Source organism: Bicyclus anynana, chromosome 4 (assembly GCF_947172395.1).
Source record: "Bicyclus anynana chromosome 4, ilBicAnyn1.1, whole genome shotgun sequence".
NCBI classification, from domain to species: Eukaryota; Metazoa; Arthropoda; class Insecta; order Lepidoptera; family Nymphalidae; genus Bicyclus; species Bicyclus anynana.
Window position 1 is genome coordinate 11,557,425 of NC_069086.1, and position 12,032 is coordinate 11,569,456.

A 12,032-nucleotide genomic window follows, 5' to 3' on the forward strand; every position below is an offset into this window, starting at 1 on the left:
TGGATCATGTGAAATGATCCACGATCATCATCATTTTTTATAGTGATTCACCATGAATCTACTAATTTGTCTGATACAAAACATGGTTAAAACGAAGTAGACCATAACAAAAGCAATCGAAAGCTGCGTTTCATTAAACATGCATAGTTAACAATGATTTCAGATATTCATAGTGTAAAGAACTATCGCTTTACTTTCACGTTACCGATGGCCATTGGTCTGCTGTATAAAAAGCCTAGTGAAAGCGATATTGCAATGCAAAAAATAATGAAAATTTGTGTCGCCGCTTTCCTGAAGGCCTGGGTATCGTGACCTTCATCTCTATCGCGATTAACACCTTAAGTTTTACTTAAACGAAGAAATATTAACTAAAGCTTGATAACAAGAAACTTTCTAATTGACTGTCAACACAATAATAAATTTTGATAAGATAAAAGCGACGAAAGGTTGTCAGATAACAAATATTTAACCTACTTCATATTAAAATACTAGCATTGTACGTACTATTGTTTCTGTAAAAGCAGGAACAAGATCGAAATAATCATAATTTTCGCGATTGTTAACTGTGTATTATTATAAAGGAAGTTTGTAAATTCGCTGGTATTATCCAAAGAGGAATTGTTAACATATAAGATAGTTGGTGTTATCATCCATATTCGTAAGGATGTTGAACTTTGTAGTTATAAATAAGGTGTCAATAAATGACGTCATGACTAATACAATATGACAGTCGGGCGGAAAATTTTACTGTTTCTCAATTTGTCTATGTTTGTGACATTGCTAAATGTGTGATGTGGCTATTATTTATCTATAATAATCTAATAATAGAAAGAGATAAAGTTTGTAATTTTGTGAGGTTGTAGAGGGTAATCTTTGGATTTATTGAACAGATTTACTTTGAAAATTCTTTTACCAATAGAATGCCAATTTATTCGAGTGTCATTTTATTCCCGTATTCCCTTGGGAATGGAAACTAAGCGGGTGAAGCCGTTGGGCGTTTGCTAGTTCCAAAGAATTTGGCCTAAGAAATTGGTGACTAGTCTTACTAAACCAAACAAAACAAATGATGTGTATTGTATAGTTATAATATACAAGTCCGATATTTAATACTGGCACAATGGTACATTATACGAACGTGTGTATTATGTTTATAACAGGTTCAAAGTCAAGGCTCATATCGCTGACCGACTTTCGATTTTATTTATTGTTCACGGTACGATTGAGTTTTTTTATATCGACGTATTAATACTTTTACAAAACAAGCAATTAAAGTCTAACCATATGGTTCTTTTATCAAACTGAATGTGACCCCAAAATAACGGGGCTTTTTTAGCTTAAAAAGCTCATTGCTAGATACCTTTTGCGCTTTCTGGATCTGGATGAATATTTCCCCATGTAACAATGATCGCAGTACCTACTTGTTAAAACCGATATTTGTACACCACACACAACTATGCTTTGCGGCGTAGCATAGTAAGCATACGGGCGGGCTGCCCAACACAAAAGCTTGTGTCACAAAAGCTCTAAGTACGAATTATAACGTCTTCTTTTGATCTACGAGTATATTGCGCAAAATTCGGGGAAATCAGAAATCGGGGATTTCCAAATATCACGATCTTGATCTGCCTGCACTGCATCCAGCGAGTCTCTACGATTCGGTTGATGTCTTCAGTCCACCTTGTGGGGATTCGATCAACACTGTGTTTTCTAGTGCGGGGTCGCCATTCCAGTACCAACGCCCATCGGCTCTTCGAACCTTTTTGTGATACCTTTTAAATATTACCAATATTCCTGTTCCTCCCCAACTAGTCTGAAAGCACTGTGTTAGGAGTGAGAATCACGACCTCTCCTAATTATGTAGAGGTTGTTAATTCATCCTACAAGTGTTTTTTTAAATTGTGCTTGTTCCTTATGTCAAGCAAACTTAAACGTTTGCTGATTACTTATATATCTTTTCTTTTGTTTCAGGTTGAAGTGTCAGTATGAGGGGCAAATACCTGGGCCTGGCACGGATAGCCTTACTACTACTGCAGTCTTCATTCGTTCTTAGTAAGTATAACATTTACCAATTCACTCAATTTATTGATTCCTAGATGTTTTGCCTGACTAAATACGTATAGGTAATCAATATTTTATTTAACACTCTTTATTTGTACACCACAAAAAATAAAAGAAAACAAGCAAAACAGAAACACAAGAAAAAGTAGAATACAAAAGGCGGCCTTATCGCTTAGTAGCGATCTATATCTCTTATTATATCTTATTGGCAACGTTATTTCTCTCATGTATGAATTCGAAATATTCAAAATATTTAACTTATCAATCTTGTTTATGATAATAACTCCAAGTACAATTTAGAATACAGAAAATCTAATAACTAATTTACAAGCCTGATTCAAGACTCGGGAAGCCCCGGGATTGCGTAATCCGCTGTTAAACAATTAGCTTAGAAACCAATAAATCACTAATGCGTTAAAGCAATAAACTAGAATTGAGCAAATAAAAGCTCTAGAGAAGTGTCCAAATATTTCTCCAATAAAACAGTAAAAGCCCATCTGTGTTACTAAACTGTCTTACCGTAGCGAATCATTAACTTCACGCGCTTCGATCAAATAGAACCGTAAACACTCGGAGTTAACTGTGTATTCAATTATACGTAGCAAAATCTCTGTCCTATATATTCATATGTCACCGTATTCACAAATAAGCAAGCGTATACAGAACTCACTTAACACACAATACATGGGAGAATGCGCCACAGGAGCTATTTGCACTTCATTGTGAATGTTTAGACAAACCCACTCGATTGGTACTCCGTGTTCCCAGACTTGTCTGCTTCCGCGACTAGCGGTTATCTACACTATGAAATGTATTTGCTTAAAACAAATATGGAATACTTATACTTGTAAAAACGAGAGCTTAAATTACAAGTCATAATTAATTTTGCTGTACTTTATTACTGTAGTAGATACTAAAGCTACGGGCCAAATAACGTACGTGGTTAAAATATAATTTGAATTTAGATTTGAAAGAAACGATTAAATGTAATTTGATTAATAAAGACAATTGAATAAAGAATAACTGATCCTGTTACTCAAACATACGAATTTATTAAATGCAAATAACTATTGGGGTCCCAAAGTGCTAAAATAGCGACCCCGCACTAGTAAGCGCAGTGTTGGCCGATTCCTCACCAGGTGGACTGACGATATCAAGCGAGTCGCAGGGATTCGCTGGATGCAGGTGGCTCAGTATCGTGATGTTTGGAAGTCCCTACAAAAGGCCTATGTCCTGCAGTGGACGTCCATCGGCTGAAATGATGATGATGATGATGATGAAATAACTATTACAATGAACTATGTACCAGCCAGTGTCTTTTAAAGGATAAAATTAGTATTATGATGTGAATATAGCTGAGATGAGAAGCATAACTACAATGTGATGGGTATAGAATTCAGATGAGGTGTATGACTTAGATCTACCACGTCGTCATAATATAGATTCCAAACAATTCACTGTTATTTCATCAGCAGTTGTTGGATATTACGTAACGGGTTGATTGAGATTATGAGCATTAACAATCGATTTGTTTCAGGTCGAATCGCATTCGAGAAGCTGACGGATGTCGATTTTTCGGGCACTGCGTACTACACCGTGCGAAACCTCTCACTCTACGAGTGTCAGGGTTGGTGCCGAGAGGAGCCGGACTGTCAGGCTGCTTCTTTTAGGTATTTAGTTAAATGTATACCATCATAATCAGTTTTAGGCATTGAAATTTTAGTCCCAAAATTTCAATGCCCCACTATATGGCCAAGCTTCCATCTTATGAGAAGAGAAGATATTGCACCACGCTGCTTTAATACCGATATCGGGCTGTGATGTTGTGATTTTGTGAGGACCACTATCAGACGTTAACGATGATGACCGGCATAGACGTTTTAACGTGGCCTCTGAGGCACAGTGTGAAACATCACCAAAACTATGGGGTATGTTTACTGAGAATTTCTTTGAAGAAAAGCTCAATAGACCGACCCACGACACGAGTACTTCGTTATAGCCACAAAGGCAAAATACTGGACCAACGAGGCAGATCGATCGATCGATCGATTGATCGATGTGTTAGTTAAAATTATTTCATTTATAGTTGATTAGGATTATTTTATTTATAGTTAGATTAGATCCTCTTGCGGATTGATTGTCGGCTGTTATTAGTCGATCAACAATCAATTTCGAAATCAATCTCACAAATGTTAATTTGGATAACGATTTTTCAAATCGAATGTTTTATTACTTAGGTACGTTATTTCATTGACATTTACCGAGGTCGTTAATAAATGATTTATAACAACAGGAGCGAAAGCAATCTCAAAAGAAATCGTAATTATCAAAACTAACATGAAAGTTTGCAACGAGAATTTCTAATCAAAATGATGACTTGTCATTCTGTGACTGATCGTAAACAGCCAGCAGATATCGCCGATCACGCCTAACCCAAATGTCTGAGATAAGATCCGATTGACGTGAGGATTCACTAATCGCCGGACATCAGGGAAATCAGATCTGATATGTTCTTGAAAGGTCGGGACTCCGGCATCGGAATGTGTGTCAGTCAGCCACTATCGAGACCTCCGCACTTCAGGCATTCCAATGACACGGTCTCTGCTTTATTACAATGTGTTTCTCGAAGCCACAAACCGTGTAAAAGCGGAAACCAACACTCGCTCTAAATTGGATAACAGTAAAAGTGATCGCATACGTCTTCAATAGATTATTGCCAGCGAACCATTGGAAGTGGATTTCATGACTATTGGCGGTTTGAACTCATATTCAATTTTATATTATTATTAACTGATTGTCTAACGGCGATCGCGAATCGATCGCAATTAGACGGAGAAATTTTTGCAGCATGGATAATTTTAATGATCACATATTAATTATATTAGAGAAAATCGTGCTAAAGGAACTTTCTTTCGTGTATAATATGTCGGTGTCTAGAAAACATAACATGTATCTTACATTTCCATTGATAAATGATGAGTTTGTTTTGAAATCTTATACGAGTAAAAACATTATAATTAGATTAATGTTAATGGGGTTTTAAATAAAGCCTTTAATCAAACACTTTCATTTGAATATTTTAATACGACACGTGTTTTGAAAACGATAATTAAGACAAATGAGCGTGTAAAGAATTTACATTTTATGAAAGTTCTATTTATAATTTGTATATAAGAACTTTTAATAAATAATCACAGAATGCAAATTATTGTAGTTGAGCGGGAGCACAGATAAGTTGATAAATTTCTGACATATTAATGTCACTGCTGCAATCAATCAACAAATAATGTTTCGAATTGTATCTCTTATTATGAATTAGTAAACGCCCGCGACTACGTTTCTGATTAAATCGATGTATACTTTCATTGTAAGGGACCATTTATTAGAAGATCAAATAGGTATACTAAGCTATCCGAAAAGACTAAATGCCATCGCTAATTGTTTATAGATCTAGGAATGGGGATCGAGGAATATTCCACTGTATGTGATTGTTATATCTTCAAGGGTTAAAGATGCGTTTTCGATGAAAGCTCTCAAGCTGCTTGACTTGGCTTATCGTCATGTTTCAATCGCATTACGTATACAAGATCTAGGTAAACTATACGCCAATGCCTTTCTCATAAATCAGTCTATCTATTGATACCGCATAAAACCCCCTTCAGTAGGGTTAACATTTATCGCGACCAGACCTCAGACTAATTATAGAAGAATTCGAGCAAAATTATGTGTCATTTTCTGAGGAAAATGAGCTTGGATTTGGAATTGGTATATATCTTACAAAACTAGAATATTTTGTCCGTTTTTTACACCATTTAACTACACAAAAAGGTATTTTTACGGAGTTCATTTAACAGACAAACATGATTAGGTTCAACTATGAAACATTGATTCTATAATTTATATTCAGTTTTTATAATCGCATTAGATCGTTGATCATATATACCGACAGAAAAGTAACGTCTAGCGAGGCAGGTCCAATACAATAACTAGTCTGAGGACCGGATAGACAGTCAGGTGGTGAAGGACTTTTTATAATTATAGATACCAATATGCCGGATCACTTACCGACAAAAACTCTAATTGTGTTACACTATAACAGTACGGCCACATTCCTCGGAACATTTTGAACGGGATCGATTGAAAATCAATTCGGTAGGTATTCAATTCAATTATCGATACAGAACTTTCCCGCTTCTAATTTAGCATTGTACTAATACAACGTATCTCGAATCAATCTGTCCAAAGAAAAAGCGATCTGACAATGGAACGTTGCGATGCGATATTAACAATTGCTAACTGTTCCCTGCGGTGCCACTACGTTCCTTCAGAGATAACGACCTCGGCGTTGCCTTGCTGCAGCGCAGCTTCCTTATCCTATACATTTCATTATTCTGTACCAATTTCTAACTCGTCTAATTGTCTATTTTTTTTCTACTACGTATACGTTGAGTCAGTAATAGCCCAGTGGATATGAACTCTGCCTCCGATTCCAGAGAGTGTGCGCATTTTAAGAAATTAAATATCTCGTGTCTCAAACGGTGAAGGAAAAATATCGTGAGGAAACCTGTATACCTGAGAATTTTCTTAATTCTCTCGAAGTGTCTGAAATCTGCCGATCCGCATTGGGCCAGCGTGGTGGACTATAGGCCTAATCACTCTCATTCTGAGAGGAGACTCGAGCTCTTTAAATTAAATTTTAACCATTAAATTTTAAAGTATGAAAAATTTTTCCTTAAAGCTCGACAAAAAAATAGTATGTAATAAATTTCAAGGATCGTGACCTGCGGTCTTCATCGTGATGTCAAGATGATAGTATCTGTATTTTCTAATGATAGACGTGGGTTGACTTTATTGATTTCATCCATGATCGAATCTATAGATTCTGCATCACGTTTAATTGTCTAGTGCATGCTATAAATTATAATTTTAAAATAGTTTCGATTTGACATTCATAGCTTAAATTCATATGGCTGACTTTCATATAGTAAGTACAATCTAAAGTGTCAGACACTTTTTGAAGTTATCTTTCTCATCTGGTACCTGCCCAGGTGTCACAGAGCAAGTCTCCACAAATACGCAGGTATTCAAATTACATAAGAACCTACTGAAACCTAAGGTTTCGTCTTTGTTGAATAAGCTGTGTCAGATCGCTCTGGGATCTTACTCTTTAAGAAGTAAATAATTTAAAATCGTTCTATTCACCGCAGATTGAGAGGCGATAATGCAATTAAAAAAAAAGTATTACAAAGCCATTTGAGGAATGAACTAAAGAAAAAATAAATATAACTGTATTTCCGAGCATAATGATCGATGTATGACTACAACTATTAACGCAAAAAACGATCAAGACTTCATGTCATATGAGGAGGTAATCATATGCAACGGAGTTATTAATAACCGCCCACATTGAATTACTCGTACATATTCGTATTATAATAAATATTATTCATAACATATTAGAAAAAAGACTAATGGATGGTCCTTTGATATATCAGTAGGATCATGCTATATGAGCGGTGAAGCAATTTATTATAGTCACAAGCCATTAATTTATTGCACAAAAAACAAACTTTATCAATGTTCAAAGAATACTAGGCGAAAGTATATTTACATATTGCTTGTACGAATTGATAAGCAGATCTAAATGAGAACGTAAACTAGTATTTTTAAAGTAAGTTAAAGTCAACATTAATTATTATATAATTATTATTACTATTAAAACCAAATACGGATAAACATCAATAGATTCCAAAACTTCAATATTGCTATATTGGAATCGCTATACGAAATTAGTAAAGTAGATAGCTTTTAAAAGTATTTAATAAATACATAAACTAACATAAAATTATTAATTATTGATATGTATAACTTCGAAAAACAAATTGCGATAAAGCTTTTTATATCAAACGGCGTTTTATCACTGTTCCGATATCGTGAATTTCCAACACTGCGCCGCAGACGTCTTCAAATCAGTATGCAGTGAAACTAGTCATTTATCAGAAAATACCGGTCATTAATTCGTAGACCAATCAAAATATATCGAAGTGTTTAGAGAACAAGATGAAATGCATCGATATGCGCGCTACTTAACAATTTCAGCTATGATTGATGCGTCGTTTAGAGCTCTCAGGCGCCGGTAATGATAGTCCGTAGTAGCGAGCTTCAGAAGTAATGTATGATGTATGTTGTTGAGTTTCTCATGGGGTACATTCGCCATGTCCGCCCTGTACAGGTTATGGAGTTATAAAAATGTATGATGCGAGCGTTGACAAATGGGTAAGCATGTGGTATTTAGTTTTGTGTTGTTTTTTTACATTTCGATGCGCTGGTTAGTTTCTAGACGAATGTCTTGTAACTTAGGTAAGTTTGAGTTTATTTGACAAACAGTTAAAACATTAAAATATTAAACTTTATATTTTTGGGCTTTTAAATGTGGAGTATGTACGAAATATGAGTAGTGTTGTCATTTTCCTCATTTGTCCCAGAAATATGTTTTTGTTAAATTGCCTAGTCGATGTCGCAATACGTGATAGGATGCTTTATTGTGCTTAATACCTACTAGTCGTCTTTCTTTTTTTATATCTTTTAGCATGTGCAATTCTACCAATATCAGGGCGAAAGATTGTATCGATATATGTATGGGTGTTAAACATCCAGTCTTTCACGCAAAAACTATTTATGTATTTAGACAAAATTTGAAATGGAGATAAATTATACCCTAAATTAACACATGGTCAGCTTTTTATCCCAGAAAAATCTATAATTACCACGGGATTTGTAAAAAACGGAATTTGACGCATACGAAGTCAGGGTTAAATAACACAAAAAAAATAAAATTTCGTGGTGCAAAAAAAATGCAAGTATTGTATTTAACCTGAAGTTAAGCTCATTATAAAATTTCCATCACTATCATAATAACTTAATAAAAAAATACTTGTTAGCACCGTTGCCAAGTCAAAGATTTATGACAGTAGTTGCAAAGGTAACATCCAATATCATTAGTCTAAGGGCGTTTGTGCATTAATCATATCACTTTTTTCTTTGACGCGTCGGTATTTTGTTACTGCACATCGTCGGTCTTGTTACGATGAGATTTATAATATGCTAACAAAATGAAGCTTATCTTCGTGCTAATTGCTTATTTATATTGTAAACCAGTAGAAATCAAGCAGTAATCAAGTTTAGAAATGAAGTTTTTTTTAATCCAGATCAAACTGTAAGCTGTAGTAAAATCAAGAACAAATAACGATCAGGGTATATATTATATGAATATCCCTCATTCTAACAAAATTTTATCAAAATTTAAAGCGGGCGATTAAGGGAGTCACTATAAATAATCAGCCACAAAAAATTAACGGCCTGCTACATTGCCTGACCTAGCAACTTATCGGAGAGGTAATTTGGAGCTTAAAACCACCACACTGCTCCAATGCGATTTAGCGGGCTCAGGGTGGTATAATGTTTGACTCTTCACTGACCAGTATCAGACATACTCGTAAATGTCTATGGAATTGACAGCCTAACGTACTCTGCGTGCGCTGGTGAGTAATACCACCAATTTCTCAGTTCTACTAAAGAAACTTTCCTTAAAAAAATGTTTGTCTGTAAAGTCGGTTTACTGACTATAGTTGAACGTGACAACGTCATAAGAAAATACTGATGGTTGCATTTTTCAAAAGAAAATGTTCGTTTTTCTAAAATACTGTTTAATATTCTTCATAGACCAGAATATACTTTATTTCTTGTAAAAAAAGGGTTGGTAACTAGAGCGCATGCCGTCATCTTTTTTCGAGTTTGCAGCTCCATCGAATTATAAGACGTTGTCACGTCAAAAAGCTCAATCTAGGACTTGACCACTAGAACCATTGGATTTGCGAAGAACGAGAAGTTTAAGGGAGCGTGGAATAAAAACGAATAGTTTTACTTTTTAAGATCCAGTCTAACATTACTCGTTATTCTAACTTCATAACGTTAAATCATCAGTCTGTTATTAACTACAAAAAGCTTAACTGAGGCTTGTGTTGTAAATATTATTTCGCAAGAACGCAGGTATATTTTTTGTGTGACGGTCTTTCATTCAATTGAAATGAGTATGAGAGAAAGTGAATCAATATGATTAATATTCGCTTGCTTTCGTCCTTGACCGCCGACGGTGTACAAATTGGATATAATACGGTGTTGAGGTCATAACAGCTATTTTTAGCAACTTTAAATGAATATTTAGGCGAACGAAAGCAAATATTTTCACTATGTAAGTCATTATGTTAATTAGATAATAAAACTTTTTTTGTATTTTAAATTAATTTGTTAAATTACATTTTAAATGTGGGCTATTAATTATTCAGAAAGCTTATGGATAACTTACGTTATCAACCCATATTCGGCTCACTGACTGAGCTCGAGTCTCCTCTCAGAATGAGAGGGGTTAGGCCAACTTAGGATGGATAACTTATTTTAAGTTAGTTTTACTTTTCTGTAAATAAATGAGAATATCTATCGGAAACGATAAAGACGTTAATGAAACAAAATAATTAATTAAATTTAGATTTAAATACAATAAAGTTATAATTGCATACATCAGCTATTTTTGAACATGTAGAGTTATTATAAATGTTAATTAATTAACTATTAATTAAAAGGGATAAGCCTAGATCAAATGTATATAATATATTTTATCCCTTTACTAGGTTAAACTTGTTGCCATTAAACGAAGCGACGTAAATATCGGTAAATGAAGTATCAAGGTTGTTCCTGCAATATATTTCATTACGCAATAAATTACATAGGGATTGATTTAAAACGTTCCTGTTAGCTACATAGGCCGATAGATAAAATTATAAAATATCAGGTTAGAACGGTAAATAGCTCCGTTATGCAGCCGGTAAGTGTAACGCGCGATCTGGTGTCATTAAGACGAATGCAAAGGCATTAACGCGTGTACCCTTTTATATGAAGAAATTGCTGGAACACCTATCATTCACATTATGTGGAATACACGTGATGAAATTGCTTCACCATCTATCATTGACAAAGAAATAAATATATTATGACACGAGATTGTGGCCGGCGGGTTTTTGCTCATTACGATGATATGTTTGTATTGGTACGAGTAAGTTGGTTTTGAAGCTATAAGTATTGTCAATGATGCATTTTTTTTATAGCAAAATTGCTGCAATGAAAAATCAACAACTACTTAAAAACATTATTTTATTTTTAAAGTAAAGAAGGAGTTAATGTAGATCAGTCTATTTTTTAAATTTAACCAGATATGAGTACTCACCTACTTTAATGAACTTTAAGTAGGTCACAAAGATATTTTTATGTTCAATTTACAGATTTTTATTTTTCCTTAGTTTATTGTATATGCTATACTAGCGGACTCCCCAGTTTCAACCACGTAGTTCCCATTTCCTTGAGCATACAGGGATAAAAATTAGCCCATGTTACAATATGAAAGCTTTCTATTGGAGAAATAATTTTTAAAATCAATAAAATATAGCCTGTAGCACTCGGGGATAGTGTAGCTTCCCAACGATTCATCAATGCAAACAAAATTTAGCAGACTCAAAAGTGATTACAAAAATAAGAAAACTAATGTCGAATAAAATAAGACCCTAGAATGGCAGAGAATGACCATGAGTGAAGTCACGCACTTGTGAACTATGTGTGTAGGGTTAAAGGCGCCTTTGACAGATATCTAACAATCCCCTTTTCCACTCAAGTCACTCTCCCCGCCTATCCCAAGTAACCCATAAAGAATTACACAACCAGAGATGTTGACCGCTCGAACGCCACGAGCACACTGAAGCCGTCCGTACCGCAAGTCGTTGCAACGCGGCGATAACACAAACAATCAAATATTTCCTCTCTATAACATTAGAATAGACTACCCGTGTTAAGCCGTGCCGTTATGCATAAAAAAGTAAAATCGTAGGTACAATCCCGAATGTGCAGGCAGCTTTACGCGTGCGCAG

The 12,032-nt window shown here is 34.8% G+C and overlaps 1 protein-coding gene across 1 annotated transcript in view; it reads left to right on the plus strand.

The window, feature by feature from the left end:
* LOC112051777 (uncharacterized) overlaps positions 1–12,032 on the plus strand; it is an 85,549-nt gene that overhangs the window by 44,468 nt on the left and 29,049 nt on the right. Inside the window, exons 3-4 of the mRNA XM_024090562.2 lie at positions 1,969–2,049; positions 3,596–3,728. Of these exons, the coding sequence (XP_023946330.1) occupies positions 1,983–2,049; positions 3,596–3,728 (200 nt within the window). The 5' untranslated portion in view covers positions 1,969–1,982. The remainder of the gene's footprint in view (positions 1–1,968; positions 2,050–3,595; positions 3,729–12,032) is intronic.